Source organism: Pollicipes pollicipes, unplaced genomic scaffold (assembly GCF_011947565.3).
Source record: "Pollicipes pollicipes isolate AB1234 unplaced genomic scaffold, Ppol_2.1 Scaffold_6686;HRSCAF=7923_pilon_pilon_pilon, whole genome shotgun sequence".
Classification (NCBI taxonomy): Eukaryota; Metazoa; Arthropoda; class Thecostraca; order Pollicipedomorpha; family Pollicipedidae; genus Pollicipes; species Pollicipes pollicipes.
Genome location: NW_023596921.1, coordinates 17,252,928 through 17,273,526, shown reverse-complemented (window position 1 = coordinate 17,273,526; position 20,599 = coordinate 17,252,928). Strand labels below are relative to the sequence as shown.

At 59.7% G+C, this 20,599-nt stretch overlaps 1 protein-coding gene across 3 annotated transcripts in view; it reads left to right on the top strand.

Annotated features, from left to right (window-relative positions):
• The window catches only part of LOC119107151 (LIM domain only protein 3), a 75,314-nt gene extending 59,024 nt beyond the window's left edge, over nucleotides 1-16,290 (top strand). Inside the window, exons 1-5 of one of the 3 annotated variants that reach the window (XM_037230524.1) lie at nucleotides 2,985-3,111; nucleotides 6,960-7,185; nucleotides 13,286-13,411; nucleotides 14,360-14,501; nucleotides 16,057-16,290. In XM_037230524.1, coding sequence (XP_037086419.1) covers nucleotides 3,039-3,111; nucleotides 6,960-7,185; nucleotides 13,286-13,411; nucleotides 14,360-14,501; nucleotides 16,057-16,251 — 762 coding nt within the window. In that variant the 5' untranslated portion in view covers nucleotides 2,985-3,038 and the 3' untranslated portion in view covers nucleotides 16,252-16,290. Of the gene's footprint in view, nucleotides 1-2,984; nucleotides 3,112-6,959; nucleotides 7,186-13,285; nucleotides 13,412-14,359; nucleotides 14,502-16,056 lie in introns of those variants that run through there. The other 2 variants (XM_037230523.1, XM_037230525.1) reach the window with 2 other exon arrangements.
• The last annotated feature ends 4,309 nt before the right edge of the window (nucleotides 16,291-20,599 follow it).

The window sequence follows — 20,599 nt, the reverse complement described above, 5'->3', positions numbered from 1 at the left end:
GCATCTGCTGATGGAGCTGGAAGAGTATGGCAAAATCTCTATTTTCCGTATCGTTGTAGCTTTTTATCTGTCCAGAGGACAATCTCAAAGCTGCGAAAGAAGATTCGCCGACGGTAATCTTCGGGCTGCACGAATTGATTTTGAAAGGCATTCAAAAACATTATTTTACGATGGTCATTGCAGCACGCTCGGCGCCCGCCTCCTGGCGTTACTTGCAGCGGCCAACGCCGTTTGGTTTTGCGAAAGCTGCAACCCAAGCCATCGCTGTCCTTGCGCCCCGAGATTACGGGCGTGTCATTGGGGCTTTATGACGCACTCAGCTGCTGGGGCTTTACTGCATCGCCAGCCTCTTACCCTGGCGGGAAGGGCGGGCACTGCGGAGAATCGAACCCCGTACCTGTGGTTTCACAGACGCGCAGCGGTTAACGCAGGCGCGTTAACCCCTACACTATTGGAACCCGGCGCGCGGCATCAAAACTTTCTATGGTGCTTTTTTCACTACTCGATTTCGCAAAATAATGAACGTTCTCAGGGAAACAAGGATAACAATGTACGTTTTGAACTCATTCCGACCCACGTCATTCAACACTGATGATACCCCTTATTTCTTTCCGGTCAAGTGGCCCCTATGAGTGCAACACAATAGGGCACATTGTTGTTCCCGGTCGAGGGCTGAGAGGCCATTCTGTCCCACCGCGGTGTGTTTTCCGGCCGTCATTCTGGCGACACGGGCGGCATCCCCTGACCGATTCGGAGGCCCTCAGGGGATGCATCACATCACATTGGTCCGCTCCCTGACGCGGGAGACCTTCTGACCCGCGCAGTTGACCCCGGATGGACGCGTCAACTGTCATTAACGCAACAACATCCCTGCTCGCCACATGCGGTCGCTGGAGTAGGGATGGAGAGCCCACCGTTAAGTACTGTGGCCCGGACTGGCACAGGACTCTTCTATTGCCTCATTGCGAGCATTCGTCGTAAGCTCTTGTGTTTCCTTCAATTGTTAGAGGGTCCCGACCAACGCTAGAGACCCTCTGCCATTTGGCTACCGTCCCCGTCCCTGTTAAGCAAACCTTCTCCTGATCGATTCGAGGTCCCTTGTTGACACAGAGGGACCACAGTGCCTTGTTAGACACTCAGTTCATTGTTCGTGGTCTATGGCCGAAATAGAGGGACGCTCTGTGCCAGGGGTCTCTGTCGGTGCAAAAGATCATCTTACTGACATTTGAGATCACGGCCCTATGGGCGAGGGTCCTTATTGTGACCTACAGCCAGCCCTTCGGACCCTTCAGTCATCCCGTAGGGCCCTTGATCTTTGGTCTCGAGAAACCCTTTGGGCCCACTTTGGGCCTCCTCCAACACCGCTCCGACTCGGAGTCACTTGCCGCCACAGGACCCCTACTCAACATCGTGGTCCCTCGGGTTGCGCCAGGGACCCCGCACATTGAAAATCGCGGAACCCGGCCTCGTTTCTGCTCGGGGAATGGATCTCAACGGCTCAGACGGACGTGGGGCCGACTGTTAGGCGTTCGTGGTCTCTGACCGACTTAGACACCTGCATTGTCTCAGGAGTTCCTCGACCGGTGCAAGAGAACCTCTGAGTGATATGTCAGGTCACGACCTTAAGGGCCGCGTTTCGTTTTGTGACCTACAGCCAGTCTTTCGGGACCTAATGCACTCCAACCGGGCCTTTGGTCGTCGTTTCCAGTGGGCCGCCCGGGCCCCTTTTCGCGCCTCATCGAACACTTCCCTTGGTCGGCTCAGGGCCCTTGCGAGCACAGGGCCCTCCGTTACGCGCTGTGGGTCTCTGACAGATGCAAGGCGCCAGACCAGTGTAAATTGCTGGCCCCGGTTTTATAGCTTGTTGGGAAGTAGGTCCTCAGGCCCATACTGACACGGAGTCGCCTATGTGGTACGGGCGGTACCTGACCGACATATAGCCCCATATCGACTCAGGAGGTCACCGATCGGCGCATGGGTCCCTCTGACCGCTATTTGATGGTCCGTCTGCGCAGGTCGGGTCCCCCGAATGCGGCTCCGACCAGCCTTTTATGACTTTAGACCCTCCAATCGGGTCCTTGATCGTCGGACCCGGTGGGCCGTCTAGGCGCTTGGAGTCTCCTCGAACACTGCCTCTGGCCGACTTAGGACCCCTTGACAACACAGGGCCCTTGTCAGGCTCTGTGGGGCCCCGAGTAATATAAATCGCTAGCTTCGGCTTCGTCCCTGCTTTGAAAATAGGCCCTCAGACCCATGCCGCCGCAGGGCCGACTGCACGTTACTGGTGGACTCTGACCGGAATATAGGCCCATCTCGACTGAGTAGGCCTCTGATCAGCACGCAGGGCCCTCTGGCTGGCATTGGAGTGGCCGGCCCTGTGGGCCGGCGCCCCGGGATGAGACCTCTAGCTGGCTTTTCGGGCCTTTTATCACAGGGGGCACATCCCCCCATCGTGTGAGGCACGTGCCCCCTGTGTCCCCCTGCCTGCGCTACTGTGGGGGGGGGGGGGTCGGGACCCTCACAAAAGAATACAAATCGACACTCGTGGCCCGTACAGCCGATTAATGTAGCTCAGCGTACGTGCAGGGTTCGCCGTGTTAATTTCCAACATTTCCAGTGTCGTGCATCGCCATCGTTTCCACACGCTGCTGGATCAGATATGCACAAACGATCTACCTTTTGCGTGTCAGCCTTTTGCGCTCCGTAGTCATTTGCCCCGCGACTCGGCTGTATTTGTTCCCGGTCGGAGCGTCCCCTCGGTCTGTCCAACCTCGTACCACGGACTGGTTGAAATATGACAGACCCCCACGACTCGGTGACACGACTTCATCGCGGGCCCTCCTCCGCTGCAGGACTCTGTCCCCGGCTACGACCCCCCCCCCCTTTCTATCCGCGCCGGGGAGCATTGTCCCATCGCGCCGCTAGATGTCTCTGCCGTTGTGGCGGGCATCCGGCCGGCCGGCCGGCCAGCCGGCAGTCGGTTCTGTGGCGTGAGGGGCTGAGGGTGTGCGGGAGGACGCAGCTGGCAGAGGCCGCCAATGCTGACCGAGGGCAGCGCGCCGGTCGTGCTGGCGACCCGCCTGGAGCCGGAGAGGCCAGCTGACAGTCACGGTCAGTAGGCGGAGCTGGGGTGGGCACCGGCGCGCGACGCACGTGCAGGTGATCCACCGGGACGCAGCAGTCGCGAAAATTGGGCGGCAAATGTGTTGTAGTGTTGGCCGTTTTCTGGGACTCAATGCGATTCTGTTGATGTGGATTGCGATGTATATGACCAGCTGGCCTGACCAGATTGCCACTCGCATTCTGACAGTTTGAGCCAACTTGTCACCCCTGACATCCTTGCTGGGACGTCTGGCGTGGAATGTGCTGTCTGTGACCCTCGTGTGACGCTCGAGATCGGAAATGTGGCGAATCGGCACCCAGGCGAGCTGTCTTTGGCCTGATCTGTTTCACCTGTAGCAAGGCGTACTACCTTGAACAGAGATATATTAGGGGCGGAGAACGTCACAGTCCAATGCTAGCACCGAACCTCGTGCCCTGCCAGTCTCCCGTCCGTTTGACTGTTTGGGAAATTCGGGTCATCACGCGGCCGGGATCATACCTTCGCGCCCCATTGAACAAGCACGCCATCAAATTAGTATGTGAAGGCCGTCTCACCTCTCGCGGTCCCCGAGTCATTTGTTTGCATGTAAACCAACAGCCAATGTTCTAACCTCGGCCTGTGGTTCAGCAGCCGGTGTTAGTCGGTTACTGGCTCCGTGGTGGCGACTGGCGTGGGATGGTGCACACTAATAACCACGGCCGTTGAATGCGTCGTTCGATGCGGCGGCGATCATGATTGGTCTTGCATCGCGGGGCCTCCAGACTGAGTGGCCGCCCTGATTTAGGAGCGGTCGCTTCAGTCGGCGAGCGCCGGCCTCATTTAGCTGCGCCTAGTCGTCGAACGCGCCGCTGGCCGGCCGGCGTCGGCTCTTAGGGCGATCAGTCGTCGCCGCACCCCGTCGAGCCGAACCACAGCGTCGCGGTCACGCCGGCGGCCAGACTGGCCGACCAATCAGTCGCGCCGGCCTGCAAGCCGACGTCCAATCAGTCGTCCCGACTGCTCGTCCAATCAAACGCCCACTGTTAGCCAAATGAAACCGGGATGTTGTGCCATTATTTGAGAAATGTGACGAGTGTTTAATGGTCTTTTTGTTCGGCCGGGATGGATTTCCGGCGCCGGCGGTTTTTTGCGCGACTGCGTCGGGCTGATTGTCTTCGAAACTCCGACGCCGAGGGTCGCAGTGTGCGGCGCGCGCCGTCGACACCGCGCGTCGCGTCCGACGCACGCCTGGCGGTGACGTGGCGTGGGAGCGGGCGCCGAGCGGTACCCCGCGGGCGGCGCTGAGGGCGCACGGTCTGTCAGGGCAGGTGTCGGCTGGCCGACACCCTGCGCCGCCGCCGCCGCTGCTGACGCGCACCGTGCGCACGCCCGCCCGCGCGCACGGACGCACGGACGCACGCACGCACGCACGCACGCACGCACGCACGTACGTGCATGCGCATGCACGCACGTACGCGCGCACGGGACGAGGATGAGACTGGGACGGGGACTGGGACTGGGACTGGGACTGGGACTGGAACTGTGGACAGGGGACCGGGGACAAGGGACTGGGGACTGGAGACTGGCACGGGAACGAGGACAGGCACGGCACGATAACGAGGGGCGCCGGTCGGGCGCGCGCACGCACCACGCCGATTGGAATAATCCATTACAAACGCATCGATAACAATTTAACGCCAATTTTCCGGCCATCAGTCGACAAAGCCTGGCGGGCCGGGCCACTGGCGTGCGAGCCGGCTGGCCGGCGGCCATTAGCTCTATGAATTTTACTGCGGCTGCGGTCGACCGGAACCGCCGGGCGGCCGGCCGCTAATGAATTACATCGCCGGCGGTGTACTTAATTCCGGTAGCTCGCTGATTTATGCGGAAAATAAAATGCTACGTGGCCGGCGGTTGGCACGACTGTGTTTTAATTTAATAACGATTTAACTCCAGATTGGTCGGCAATAAATTTCGGTCGACTAATTACGTTTTTGGATGAGCTTTTCGGAAGAGTTGGCGCAGCGGAGGGCACTTCCACTCGACGGAGCCTGTGGCGGGGGTCGCCAGTCCATCATCAGAACGGGCTTACTCAGTGACTCTCCAGAATCGTGTTAGGCACGCTGATCATCGAATGGCTCTCAGTTCCAGAGCCACCAACCTGCCAATGACCTGAGGACTGCCATGGATCTCTCGTTTACTGAGCCGTGAGCAAGCCCTCCGCTGTTCATGAAGCATTGCCGTCACGACGCTTTTCCGGCGGTCACTCCCTTCCATTACTGTCTTCCTTGCCCGTCGGTCCGTTCGGCCACGCTGCCTCCGTTCCTCATCGGCGCCGTCTCCACCACCGGCTGCGCTGGTCGGGGCCTCAGACGATCCTCGGTGTCGGCTTCGGACTGCGCCGGCGCCGCGACAAAGGCGCGGCGCCGGCTCTGTTTGTATTTCATCTCTCGGGCGCCGCCACCGCCGGCGCATCCCGCATGGTCACACGACGATACTGAACAAATACAGCACGGGAAGCCAATCAGCGACGCCCGCATCCCGCCGTCCCGCTGCCTCCCTCCCCTCTCCGCCCCCCCCCCCCCCCCCCCCCCCCCCGCCACTGGGGGAGGGGCCCGGACGCGACGCGGCGCGACGCGCCTGGCGTCTCATTACGCGACTGCCGCCGCCGTCTAATGAGCCGGCACTGTTTTTGCGGGCGGCGTCAGTGGACGTCAGTGGTCAAGTGTCAGTGGATAACAGTCGTCCAGCGTCAGGAGTCCAACGTCAGTGGACGTCAGTGGTCAAGTGTCAGTGGATATCAGTCGTCTAACGTCAGTGGACGTCAGTCGTTTCGTATCAGTAGACGTCAGTCGTCCAACGTCAGTCGTCTGGTGTCAGTGGACGTCAGTCGTCTGGCATCAGTGGGCGTCAGTCGTGTGACGTCAGTGGGCGTCAGCCGCCTGGTGTTAGTGAACATCAGTCGTCTGATGTCAGTCATCCAGCGTCAGAAGACGTCAGTTGCCTGGCGTCAGCTGACCGTCAGCCGGCGGTGGCGCCCGGTAGGGTGGGTGGGTGGGGGGTTACCCGGTGGCACAGGTGACTTTCGCTGGGGAACAGCTGCTCCGGTCTCGGTCTTAGTCTTGCGCGCTCCAGTATGGTTCCTGATCTCGTTCCGGCCTTCCACGCGCCGCCCGGTCGGTTCCGACCGCGCACTGACCGTCGGTCGGCTCCGATGGGACAAACACCGGTGCTGATGAGCTCACTCACCGCGGGGAGGGGCGTGGGATATCCAGGAGGACTGCAGTTGTGCCTCATGCCCCCCACCCCTCCCCCTTTGAGTGACGACGAGCCGCTAGATGAGGGCACAAGGACACAGCGAACTGCGCCGCTGACTGCGACTGCTGGTTGCTGTCCATGAGAATATTGATCCTCTTCTGGATGGGGGCTGCTATCATCGTGACGCAAGCGTTCTCATGCAGCTTGGCAGTCAGTCCTTGTGCACCAGTGCTGTCAGTCCTCATGTAGCTGTACAGTTCGCCAAACGATGGTGGAGTCTGCTTCACTGAAGGAGACCTTCGGCAGGCTGCACATGCTGCACGCAGTCATATATAACTGTACGTGGACGAGGGTATCTGCACCCGGATGAGACCGTCCATGTGCAGTGTCTGACTGGCATCTGTGCGGACTCTCCGGGATGACTAGTGCCGCTGAGGACGCTACTGGGAACGCTGAGGACGCTGCCGGTTTATCGGGTGTTTCCCCAGCGATGTCGTGAAGCTGGTCTGCTTCCTAACCCATTCGTCTCCAGTTTCCAGGGCGTGAGTGACACCAGGCTGGAGTCTTGCCCGCGGCCCACACGTGACTTGCCCTGACCCCAGGTCAACTCCGCCCGCAGACCGAAAGAAGCCGGAGGTGGGCGGCAGCGGCGCGAACACGTCGCCGGCCCAGTCGTGCGCTGGCTGCGGCACGGCCATCACCGACCGCTACCTGCTCAAGGCGGTCAACAAGTTCTGGCACGAGGACTGCCTCAAGTGCGGCGCCTGCGACTGCCGGCTCGGCGAGGTTGGCTCCACGCTCTACGAGAAGGCCAATCTGATCCTCTGTCGGCGCGACTATCTCAGGTGGGCGGAGGCCGGCCTTAGGAGACCGACTGCCCTGTCACGGCCGCGGTGGGCGGCGGAGGAGGGAGGGGGTGGGAGACCGACTGCCCCGTCGCGGCTGCGGTGGGCGGCGGAGGAGGTGGGAGACCGACTGCCCTGTCGCGTCCGCAGTGGGCGGCGGAAGGGGTGGGAGGGGGTGGGAGACTGACTACCCCGTCGCAGCCGCAGTGGGCGGTGGAGTGGGGAGGGGGGGGGGAGACCGACTGCCCTCTCGCGGCTGCGGTGGGCGGCGGAGGGGGTGGGAGACCGACTGCCCTGCCGCGGCCGCGGTGGGCGGCGGAGGGGGAGAGGGTGGGAGACCGACTGTCCTGTCGCGGCCGGAGTGGGCGACGGAGCGGGGTGGGAGCCGACTGCCCTGTCGCGGCCACAGATGAGGAGGGATCTCTGGCGCATGTCTTGCGGTCTCTGGAGACCACCGGGACGCGGCGGCGGGCAAACTCTGGAGCAGACTTGTTGTGCAGTGGGAAGGAGACTTGATATGGCCGCCAGAAGCACCCGGTGTGCTCAGTACTTTACTGCCATTGGACATGCTTGGCGCTGAGCGGGTTTCGACGAATTTTGTGAGCGACGTTTGAATGCTGGATTATTGGATTGGAGTAGTTTTCAATGTTAGAATTTTAGGGGACAAAAAGGTGTCCCGAGTACAGTGCAGCGCAACTTGCCTGCGTGAGATTGCACTGGCATTGGCTGGGAGCAAAGCCGTCAACTTCCCTCGTCCTAAGCAACAAAAACCGGCCGGTTATTGCATTACTTAGACAAGTACTTAGTGGTCTGAAGCGTCCAATTTTACGTGCGCTTGTCTGCGTTGTGTCAACACTGCCACCTCGTCCCAGCTCGGCCGCCTGGCCATTATTACGAAGTTTTCACGACGCGGCCGCCGGACAATTAATTCAGGTTTAGACACAGGGCGTTGTTTCTCTAATTAAATTTCTTACAGGCCGCACAAAGTCATTAAAGTAAATTGGATGTGTCATAGCCACGGTGACAGGCGACAAGCCTCTGGCCGCTGGTTGAAGCCTGAAGGCCTGCTGCCGACGCGCCATAACCCCCCCGCCTCGGGCGGCCGCGACATATGAGCGACATGCCGACGGTGCTGGCTCTGCTGGAGATGACGGGGGCGGCCGCCGCCGTCGCTGATCCACTCTGGTGCTGTCCAGTGGAAGAGTCTGCGGCAGATTGATGCCGCACTGTGCTGAACAGGCGCTCGGACGGCACCGGCGCAGGTGGTGGCTCGGACCGCACACTGAGGAGGCGGAGTTGCACCCCGCCTCGGGCTGACGCCTGTGAGACGGTGGCCGAGGCCCCCTGTTAGGACAGATCAGGTGGCGTGCTTGGCCTATTTTGACGGCTCTGCTGTGGGCCCGCAGCTTTCCGACCGTCGGGTGTCCTCGCACCTGATCAAGGTCCTCTCTGGTTTGCCAACAATGAATGTGCAAATGTTTTAGATCCTGCTGCTTTAAACGTTTGATGCTTCCACCAGTGGCACCAGACTAGGGACATTACTTAGCATGCGGGGCTCGTTGCGGTGACATGAACACCATTTGTGCATCTTGAAGCTCAGCTCACGGCTGCCCGTGGCTCTATCCAAGGTAGGCAGCCGTGTGTCTAGGTCAAGCTACATTCGAACTTACAGAACCGGGAGTCGCTTTTCCTGAGCGTTGCTCGAATGCGAAGGTTTCTCCGCATCCATAGAAACATGTCGTCAGCGTGTATCAGCCTGCAGTGTGACATCATGGTCGTTCGCCAGGCTCTCCATACCGCTGTTGGACGTCTTTCGACGTCTCGCAGACCCCCGCTGACTCTGAGCCGGCCATCTGCGCCTCCCCCTCCCCCCACCACCCGGGGCGATTGTGCACCCCATTCACGGCTAATTGGACGCCGTCTGCGCTCGACGGCCCCCGATTAATGAGCGCAGAAATAAACAGGCGGCTGCAGCCGGCGTCGTGGCGGCCGGCCTCCTCGCCGCCCAAAAAGCGCCGGGCGGGGCAGGGGTCGTGCCCGCGCGCCGCTCTCGTCCCCGCGCGGTGACACCGCCTGCGCACCGCCGTCGCCCGCCGCCGGTGGTGCCGCCCTCGCACCAACCAGGAAAAGGCGGCGGCGCGCGGCGCGGCGAAGGCGCCGCCGCCGATACCGACCGATAGACACGTTGGCAGCCCGCTAATTGGCGGATGGTATCGGGCCACACAGCGGGACAATCGGCTCATTAGTGGGCCAAAACTGGGTGTGAGATCTCGGCAGGGAGCCGGGCACCGCGACGCGCCGACGGCGGGCCGAAATGGAACACAACAGCGGCGGCGTCGAGCGGGCGTGCGTGTGCGTGGCGGGGAACAGAGAAAGCGCGGGAATGTGGCGCGGGGCGCTAATTGAGAGAAGGGATTTGGCGCCCGCTGCTTGCGCTGGTCTGTTTGTGTGTGGATGCTGACACTCTTACCGGCAATTAGACGTTGATTCGTCTTTGACTGAGGGGGAATCATGTTTGCCAAGTCGGTTCTACCAGGAAAGACTCCTTCCGATCTACTGAAAAATGGAAATTTCGGGTGTCTGACCCGAGTGTCGTAATAACGTCGTTGTCGGATGCCTTTACAACCAATATATCAGGATCTGGCAGTCGGTGAGATGGCGCCTGGATGACGGCCTGGACAGCTGCTGCTGTGTGCACCATTTGCTGAGGCCCCGTCCGTCCACACTCGGCGCCGTCTCGCGGATATTAACGCTGGTGATTAAGCAAATGTGTATAAAAATGGCATCACTTAATTAAGAAGTTAATTAGTGGCGGACTCGGTGTAGATATTATCGGACTGCCATTAGACCATAGCCAGAGCCGGCAGAAGTGATTCCCCATGCCTCATTAATTTTGATTGTGTAGTCGGCCTCCCGGCGCAGGCACGTCGGTCGCCCCTGTGGCGTGGCGGTCCGGGCCGTGGTCCGCGGCTGTCTGGTGGGTGCGGCCCCCCCCCCCCCGCCGCCAGCGGATCTCGGCGATGGGCGGTAACGGTGCTGGAATGTCGTTCGGCCAGGTCACGTGTGGTTCATACTCTCCTGCCATCTGCTCGGCAGACCGTCGGTCAACACAATCCGTTGTGAGTCCTCAGGCCGCGCTGACGCGGCATGCTGTGTTGTCGGGGCTGTCGCTTCAGCCTTGGACCTCTTCCCTGCGCTGCAGCTCCCTCCCCAGGCAAACATTCCGGCGTGCCGTTTGTATCGCCTTCGCTCTGTTCAGGCTGCACGTGGGCGCAGCATGGAGAGAGGAAAGAAGAAGGGTCGCTCTTCATGATGGCGCCGAGACGGAAGTTTGAAGGGCAGGAATGAGGGGGAGGGGTGGGCAAAATTGCGTGTCCCTCACCGCTACCGATGCTCCTGGCCCCCATGCGTTGGCGCGTGATGCCTGCCGTGCCGCTGCACCATGTGGCGTCGGCACAGGCGCGCACCAAGACGAGGGGCGGGCAGCATCTGAGGCCTTCCGTCCACAAGGCTTCTTCAGCACCACTGCCCGCCCCTTTGCACGGGCCTAAGCTGTCCGGTTACAGCAATGGCGCAAACAGATCGGTCGCCGCCGTCCTCTGCAAGCTCATTAGCGTAATTAGCGGAATTCAGTAATTATCCGTTCTTGTTTGTCTAATTAGCCCGGGCTTGTTAGTGTGATTAAATCCATGACTCGGCGCGTCGCTAATTGCGTTTCTATATGATACGGCTCGGCGGCGGTGCACTCTGGGGGCGCGTTCGGCGACCGCCGAGCCGGCCTAATTGGCAGGCGAATCCGGCGCGTTGCATTAGGCGCCATGACTGGCGGCGCGGCGGCCGACCGGCTGACACGGGGCACGGCGCAGCACGCCGACCACCGCCGCCCGCCGCGTAACGGCTCCGGCCGGCGCCGACCGCCGCTGCCGCCAGAGGCCCGCCGCCCGCCGCCGGTTGTGGTGGTGGAGACCAGCGCGCCGCTGGGTGTGGCGTGGTGACGCCACTGACGTGACGTCACTGTCAACATCGCCGCGTGCAGCTGACGGTGGACTGTGAATGTCGGGGGGGGGGGGGGGGGGGGGGCGACAACGTTCCGTATATGAGGCTGGTCGGGGTCGGCAGCTCGTTAATGTGGCTGGTTTTTAGCAAGCTGCGGCGCCGCGGTCTGCGGGTGGCGGAAAGTCGTCACCGGGACGTGGCGTACCGGGCCGTCCCGCACCGCCGATGGCTCCCTGATCGCAGTGTTCGCTGAAACCGGGCGGTCCTCGGGCCGTCGCCGCCGCCACACGCGGCGGTGCCGACGCCTTCGGCGGTCCCGACCCGTCGCCGGCCGGCGGGGGCGCGCGTCGTCCGAGCTGTGTGTAACGCCCGGTCAGGCTCACCTGAGTCCTGCCGCCGCGCCATCAGACGAGAGCGTCGCAGGGTCCGACACCCCACCAGACAAGAGCGTCGCAGGGCCTGACACCCCACCAGACGAGAGCGTCGCAGGGCCTGACACCCCACCAGACAAGAGCGTCGTAGGGCCCGATACCCCACCACAAAAGAGGGTCGCAGGGCCCGGACACCTCGCGTGCCCAGTAGCCGCAAGCGGTCCCACATGGCCCGGGCGGTTCAGGGCGGTCCTGGGTGGTCCGGAATGGGGTCGAGCTGCGGTCCAAGTTCACAGCGTCACGCTAGACCAGTCGGACGCGGGGCCGAGGAGGTGTGCTTCAGTCGCTTTCGCAAAAGGGGCCGGCCGAGCCCACCACCGGCAACACGGCGGGCTGGCGCGACGGGGCCAGCTGGCCCCTGATGACGCGCGCTCCGAGCCACCGTGCCGCCGGCCTAATGACTTCGATGACGCGGCCGCTCCCAACTTTGCGCGGCCAGCCTATCTTTGGGACACTATTATCCCATTTTAAATCATTCCATATAATTATCTCATCAATCAAAACCCACATTAGTATCAAGGACCTATCATCGTCGGATGGGAGGCAATTACCGGAGGAATTGGAAAATGGCTTGAGTACGTAGCTTTGTTACGAGAAATCCAACTTTAGCGTGACAATTACTGAGGTGATTAATCGCGCCGCTTGTGAGCTGGTAATTGCTCATTCTACTCATGACTCTTCTTGGCATTGTCAGAACTGTGAGTGTGCGCTCACCCGAGCGTTAGTTTGCACCGTCTAGTGATGGGTGTCGGGATAGTCACGGCACACAGTGCACGCGATGACACAGTCACGGACGTCAGGCCAGCCGTGAGACACACGGTGTAGTACGTGTGTGCAGTGATGAGGCAGGGCATCGCGCCCGGCGAGTGGCGTCACACGACCGGGCCAGGAACGGCTTACGATTACGCGAGCATGGAAAACCCAAAGCCTCGGTCACGCCGCTTTTAGCCGAGCCAACGGTTCCAGACGAGAGCTGGCATTGCGCGGCTATAAATCCGCTGATCCTGATGAAGCGGCGAGGCCCGCTGACACTGGCCGACGAGCGTCCATTGAAACAGCGCCGCTCGACACAGCGGCTGCTGCGTGCGACAGTTGATCTGTCTGCGCGCTACTGGGCCGTCGCGGCCGGGGTGGCGGCTGATGAGGCCGTCCGTCGGCCCGCCAGCCGACGGCGCCCCCGCCGCAGCCGAGCCGCCGGCCGGCCGACCCCTGGCGCGCTGGTGTTTGATGACTGTCACAGGTGTCAGGCTGGCAGGGGAGGTAACTGAGCCCGCCGCGCGCCGCGCGCCGCTGCGGCAGCGCCCTCCTGGTACAATGACGGCCAGCATTGGAAAGCCAACGTGCCGTTTCGCTACAATCCCTTGGGGCGGATTTCCACCGTGGCTCATAGTCAATATACCGTTCTATAGAACGCCTATGGCTCATCAACATTTGAGAAGCATTTTGTGTACACATAACATGAGTACCGATCACCAAACAGTGTCGAGTTTTGCTGCACATGGCATGGACGCGGACTTAAGGCGCCATCGAGCTCGATTCGTTCGTTTGTGACCGTCACGGCCGGCCCTTTGGCGCCGCGTCGGCCGTCTCCGGGCATGCCCCCCCCCCCCTCCGCTGACCGTGTGGCCCCGCTGACCGTGCGATCCCGCTGACCGTGCGGCCTCGCTCTGCAGGCTGTTCGGCTCCACCGGCCACTGCGCCGCCTGCAGCAAGCTGATCCCCGCCTTCGAGATGGTGATGCGCGCCAGAGACCACGTCTACCACCTCGAGTGCTTCGCCTGTCAGCAGTGCAACCACCGGTGAGACTTGGCGGCCGCGCCGTGTTGTGTGTTACGCTGGCGGGGCCGGCGAGCCGCTGCGACAAGTCTTTGTCTCGATTCCACGCGCGCGCAGCGATTGTGACAAGGCTGTGGTTTCCGCTTGAGAAAAAAGACTGCGGACACCGGTTATCAAAAAGCGGACGCCGCACAGGCTAATCCGGCGGCGCTGGTACGTGATCAAGATGTGAAAGTGCGGCTCCGTGTTCCCCACATCGCACCAAATCTCGACGACGCGCTAAGCCGCCCATGGCTGGTTTGCGCCGGTGGCCGGGCGGAGCTGTCGGCGAGCATGCTGCCCGGCGACGGTCGAGCCGTCGGCGAGCGTGTTGGCCGGCGGGGGTCGAACCGTTGGCGAGCGTGCTGCCCGGCGACGGTCGAGCTACGGCGAGCGTACTGCCCGGCGACGGTCGAGCCGTCCGCGAGCGTGTTGGCCGGCGACGGTCGAGCCACGGCGAGCGTGTTGCCCGACGACGGTCGAGCCGTCGGCGAGCGTGCTGCCCGGCGACGATCGAGCCGTCGGCGAGCGTGTTGGCCGGTGGGGGTCGAGCCGTCGGCGAGCGTGCTGCCCGGCGACGGTCGAGCCGTCGGCGAGCGTGCTGCCCGGCGACGGTCGAGCCGCCGGCGGGCGTGTCGTCTGGCGGCGGTCGAGCTGCTGCTTCTGTGGTGGTCTCGGCGGTTAATGCAGGCACGTGGACACTGTCGGCGCCGCATTACTGCTGACTGCGAGATCGGGTGGCAGACACCGGTCCGTGACAGCGTGCTCCCCTGTCCGAGGCGGCCGGTCCGGCAGCGGTCAGCAGCCGCGCTGGGCCAGCGGCGACCGACGGCGCCACTGCGTCTAGTGCTGCCATCTATAGCGCCCGTATGGGTCGCTGGCGTCATCTGTGCCAGGCTTGTAACACCGGGACGCGTCGTCTGGCTCGGCAGGTTTTGCGTGGGCGACCGGTTCTACCTGTGCGAAGGCAAGATCCTGTGCGAGTACGACTACGAGGAGCGACGCGTGTTCGCCTCCCTTCCCTATACGCCCGGGAGCTTGGACCACATCAAACGGCAAGTTAACAATCTGCAGGTACTACTCACACGCACTCACACACGCAGTCCTACACGCTAGTACGGCGATCCACCCACTTCCTGGCTGTTTCCATGCTCTTCAGCGCGTCTGCCGGCATGTTCAACGGTGGTCATGCAGCGTTGCTTGATATGTGCACGTGTGGTACGCAAAGTACACGTTGTGTACTCAACAAACGTGCTCGGTAGACGTGCGTGACGCGCGCAGCTGCGCGTAGGCGTGCAAAAGCCGCATCGAGTGCACAGCACGGGTTGGCAGTGCTCGTTTTGTCCCAGAACTTAGTATGAAGGCCCGTGCATAATGCACATTGTATGATCACCGTAAGCTGTGTTTCTCTCCATTCTCAAAGGCATGGCATGTTTTTATTGCAAACGTGAACCGAGGCTGGCGCGTTGAGTGCTTCGCAAGAGCGTCATGTATGCTACCACCTTGCTTCGGCTTCCCTCACCCTGAGGTCATGGGATCACATCGCGGTGATTGGTCCCCACATACACACACCACGTCACGCAGAATTGGGGATGTGCAGACGGCGGCGGTACCTGTGGATAGGTCACAAGCCTATCATGTTCCTTCCTAGCCTTCCTTACCAGCGAAGGCTAGGAACATGTGTTCGACCCGTCTTAGTGGTTCACTTGACTGGGTTACCGACACGTCGCGTTGCCAATGGAGCATGTCGACTATTGCATGCCAAAATGTTTGAAAAGAACTGGACGCAGTTAAGCACACTATGTGTGGTAAAGTTTAAGAGGTTGTACGCACGTTCGTGGGCATGAGATCGTGTTTAGCTGCTGATACATACAATCTGTCATATCGGAGAAACGAACTAGATGTGTTCTCCCCAGCGTGCATGGGCAATCGTTGCAATCGGTCCTGGTTGGCTGTGACTGCAGTCCACGTCATCCCGCGTCATCAAACTACACTGCCGTTAGCCGCGTGACTCGTCGTAAGCGGCTTGCGCCGTGGCCGTTCTCGTCTTTGTCCTGACCTGTGGTGGCTATGCCTCTGGCCTCTGGCGGCTGACTCTTGTGCGTCTCTTTGTTTGGTGTTTTCTCGCTCTGCTCCCAGCTCTGTGGTGCCTCCGCGCTGCTCCCAGCTCTGGTGCCTCCCACTCTGCTCCCAGCTCTGTGGTGCCTCCCACTCTGCTCCCAGCTCTGTGGTGCCTCCCGCTCCCCTCCCAGCTCTGTGGTGCCTCCCGCTCTGCTCCCAGCCCTGTGGTGCCTCCCACGCTGTTTCCAGCCCTGTGGTGCCTCCCGCGCTGCTCCCAGCCCTGTGGTGCCTCCGCGCTGCTCCCAGCCATGTGGTGCCTCCCGCGCTGCTCCCAGCACTGTGGTACCTCCCGCGCTGTTCCCAGCCCTGTGGTGCCTCTCGCGCTGCTCCCAGCCCTATGGTACCTCCCGCGCTGTTCCCAGCCCTGTGGTACCTCTCGCGCTGCTCCCAGCCCTGTGGCACCTCTCGCGCTGCTCCCAGCCCTATGGTACCTCCCACGCTGTTCCCACCCCTGTGGTGCCACTCGCGCTGTTCCCAGCTCTGTGTTAACTCCCTTCTGCGCCCGCAGCCAGACGGCCAGCCGGGGCAGCCCCAGCAGCAGCAGCAGCAACAGCAGCAACAGCAGCAGCAGCAGCAGCGGCGGCGTGCCGCCAATCGTCCGCTGTCCGCGGCCCTGCACAGTCCCCTGACCGCGCGGCCCGCCGGCGACGACGCCTCCTCCGGCTACGGCAGTCCCGACTCGGTTACCATGGAGACGCGCTGACCCCGGCCGGCGCTGAGTGGCGCCGCCGGCCGCCCGCGCGCGCAGACCCCGGGCCGCGCCGCCGCGCCCTTCTGAGCGCGACCGTGTGGCGACCGGAGCGGCCAGCGCACGGCCGCCGGGCAGCGCCGCCCGTCGCCGACAACGAATGTGGCGCGTTCGCGACGGCGACGCGGACGCTGTGTGGCTGGGGCCGCGCTGTGCGGTCCACCGGGCGGGCATGGAGTGGCACCTCTCTGCCGCGGTGCCGGACGGCTTCCGGCTGGCGCCAAGACCCCGGGCCGGCTGCCGAACTGCCGCTGCCCGGCACGCGGCGTGGGGCGACAGCACGTGACGTTTTGTTGTGTTCTTGTCACGGGGGTGCTGCGGGTTGCGGTGGCTATCGGCGGGCAGCAGCGGCGCGCGTCTGTAGAGCGGCAGGTTGAGTTTGCGCCGGGTAGGGAAAGGCTGTGACGAAATAGTCCCGCTTATGGAAGCTCAGAACCGGCCTCCCACCGTGCCGCGGTCCGGCGTCGGCCAGCAGCGCGCGAGCCTGGTGCCGCGCGCCTGTCAACACCTCGGCCCCGCTGTACCGTCCGGTGACACGTGTTCTCTCCTCACTCGGCCGGCGTCAGGCTTGGCTGGTCAGTCACCGCCGCGGGTCTCGCCGTTAGTTGGGATCTCGGCCCAGGTGGCGATTTTCGGCCGCGCGCGCTGGCCGCCGCCAGAAAAGCCAAGCCGAGACCGGGGTCGGGAGTGTGGGCATGGTGGGCGAGATGGCGCCGCCGGAGTTACCAAGCTGCGAGTGGGCGGCCGGCGTTTAGTGATGGCCGTATGCAATGGGCAGAGTCCGTGTCCCTCCGAGGGACTGGTGCTGTTTTCGTCAACCGATGACCGGCGAGCGTGCAGGGCCGCTGGCCAGGGACAGGACGGCCAGGCATAGACGGTCCAGCCCCGGCAACGCTCATCGAGTCAGTTTATAAATATTTGTTATGACATCCCCATTCAGCGTCCGTTGTGTTACTGCATGCTTGTGTTTCGTAATCGGTGCCATAATACATATACAAAGTGTGACGGTCTGAGTTTTACTTGTGGAACCACTGTGGCGTATTTTGTGGTATGGTTTCAAGTTGAGGGTGCTTTGACAACACTTTCATATTACGGTTACTTTGGCGAAGCATAGGACGTGTATCGCTCGGACGCTCAGGACGCTCAGCAGATGCAGTCATGATCAGGGTAAAGAACAGAAGAGCAGGTGACATTTTGCATCGTGAGAACTTCTCATGTTAAATCGCATGTAACTGACGCAACCGTAAAACAGGTAGCAGACAGACTTCCACGGGCCAGCGCCCATGCTGCCGATGACGCGGCCGTGCCGCTCAGCACGTGGTCCGTGACGTCACGATCTGCACCCGGTGCCTGCCACAGGACAGTGCGCCTGCCCACGACAGCTATGCGAGCGGAAAGGTTAAATACTGGCATGTCACCAACCCATGAAGTGCACGTGGCAATCACTCTGAAGAGCCAACACGACCTGATGAACATGATGTGAGTAGGTGAGGATCTTCTGTGTGAGGATCTTCTCACATTTTCATGCGAATGTCCTCCATGATGTATTTTTTGCGACTGCCTACCACACCGGTTGAGCTAGCGTTCTGCCGTCTTTGTCGGTGTTCTGCTCTGTCTGTAAGACGCCGTTTCGTAAATCAGTTGAAAGAGTCGCAATATTACAGCTTCCTGTGTAACCCCGAGGCGAATCCCGGGACGACTTAAGAGAAGTGTCACGAAAAATCATGGTGAATGTATATATGCATGCATGCACGGTTTCCCCGACCAAAATCCATCGATTTCTGACTTTAGTGAATCTACCGCATCAGGTAAGATCACATTCAGGTGATGTCTGAGTTGCGCGAACGGCCGGAAGCTCGTACAGCAGAAATAGTGATAGAAATCCAGTTATTCGACGATGATAGCATTCTTATCTGACTGTCGGCATCTTGCGCACATACAATTATAATGTTCCAATGTCGCACAGAGGTATAAGGGAGGACAATGCCTGTCGTAAAGATGCAAGGCGAACATGGCGGTGAGCTTTATTCGGCTATTCTGTTGATGCTACCACGTCTGTCCAGGGGTGTCGGTTTGCATTATACAGTGAGAATCCTCGCTCCGCATGCACTTGGTTCCCAAATGTTGGTTCGGGCCCCCCAATACATTTTTCTGGAGCACTATAAAATCGAGGAAAAGCTTAAATATGACCTACAGTCTTCCTTTCCGGGGCGTTTTGTTATGACTGACTTATGCCGTCCCAATAACTGATTCTGTTTAATAAACACGAATCAAGACAATAATACTGCATTCGCTTAAATAAAATGGGCTACAGCCATTCGAAACCTTACCTTTTAGGACAGTTCAGGCTGCCCGGCCCTCGAGTACACCAGAGTCAGGGGTGTGGTTCCCTTTGGCGTTGAGACTCCAGCCCCTCGACCCTGAAAAGAACGCGGGTCGACCAAGGGAGGTACACTTTTGGTCAATTTTGGTGCTAGGTGGTCATTTTCCTCCCTTATCCCATACCTTATTTCGCCAGACTATGCGCCCCACCCTCGACCATTGACGCAGACCGGCGCTCTTGTGTCCGCCCATTAATTCAACATGTTTTGGACGAGCCCAACACATTGCAACAGGGCGTTATCAGATGCGGAGAATACTGGCTGGCGTGCATTCTTCTGTCGTACCCGATTTGGATACACCGTGTTTCGACACAAGACTTCCAGTGTTCATCAAGTCGATCTCCATACGCGGAAGCTTTTTCTTTCACCTCTTTGAAAGGGACTGAACTGAGCGACATGTATTGCAATCTTTCCGGTCTCCTGAGACAGAGAGGGCTATGAAAATCTTGCAAAGCATGGCTGTGGGAATCCCTGTTTTCAGAGAACTAGCTCTTGAAACGTATCCGTTATACGACATGTCATTGTCCTCTCACTTTTCCACTCCTCAGTGCATCTTGACATCTAAAAATAGAGAGAGAGAGAGAGATGAGAGGAGGAGAGAGAGAAGAAGAGAGAGGAGGAGAGAGAGGAGGAGAGAGCGAGAGAGAGAGGAGACGAGAGAGGAGAGAGAGAGAGACCGAGAGAGGGAGGAGAGAGATAGAGAGAGAGGAGGAGAGAGAGAGAGAGATGGAGGGAGAGAGAGAGAGAGAGATATTATATATATATATATATTATATATATATATATATATATACGTGTGTGTATGTGTGCGCGTGTGTGTGAGTGCGTGCGTGCATGCGTGCGTGCGTGCGTGCGTGCGTGCGTGCGTGCGTGTGTGCGTGCGTGCGCGCGCGCGCGCGTGTTTGATTAAAAACGATCATTGGTTCCGCCCTGTCAAGCTTTTTACGCATCGTTCCAGGTTACAGGCTTTCGACTTACTAGTATCGTTAAGACAAAAGATCGCTCGTGCAAAATGACCCAAATGTTTGTCGATCAGTACCTTTTAATTTGATATTTTTAATGAGAAGTGCACATCGCTGTCATAAAATATCGTTTAGTACTAAAGACCAGAAGACCAATGTTCCTATCGTTATTTGTATGCGTATAAAATGCGACCTAAATGAAAACAATACAGACACATCGTCATAATCATATTTACAATACCTACCGCCCGCCACCGAATCAGTCCTAAATATCTACTAAATCTGTACTCTACGATGTTTTATGGTAATCATGCACACTTCTCATCCTTAAAAATTCAAAGCTTCTTGCTTGTGCCATTTGCATTTTTCGGACGATGACAAAGGTGTCGAAACGGTAGAATATACAAATCGATGAATATATGGCTGATTCGATTTGGGCGACTTTGCACGAACATCTTTCATCTTCATCTTTTTGTCTTTCATCTTTAGTGCTGCTAAATCAAAAGCCCGGAGCCTCCAAGGATGCATCAAACAGCTCGCCAATGCGGAATCAGCGAGCGTTTTAAATCAAACTAGACCTTTTTCAACGCCCCCGTAGCCTAGGGGCAAGATGCAGTGCTCGTAGTCCAGCGGCACTGGGTACGAGTTCCAGAGCAGGTGCATTGTTTGGCCTGATTGGAATAGAAAGGTCAGCTGACAACTTGCCAACGGGGGTCAATTCAGGTCCGGGGCGGACATATATATATATATATACACTTATATGCGTACGTGCGTGCGTGCGTGCGTGCGTGTGTGTGTATTATGATATTGGCAAACCATTTCCTTTCATATGTTTTACGCATCGTTCTAGACCTCGTACCGTTGTTTTCCCGCCATAGTTCATATCCAACATTGTTGGATATTTCGTCACAGAGCGTCTATGATCACGTTTCAAATTCATACCCCATCGTTGGAGGAATG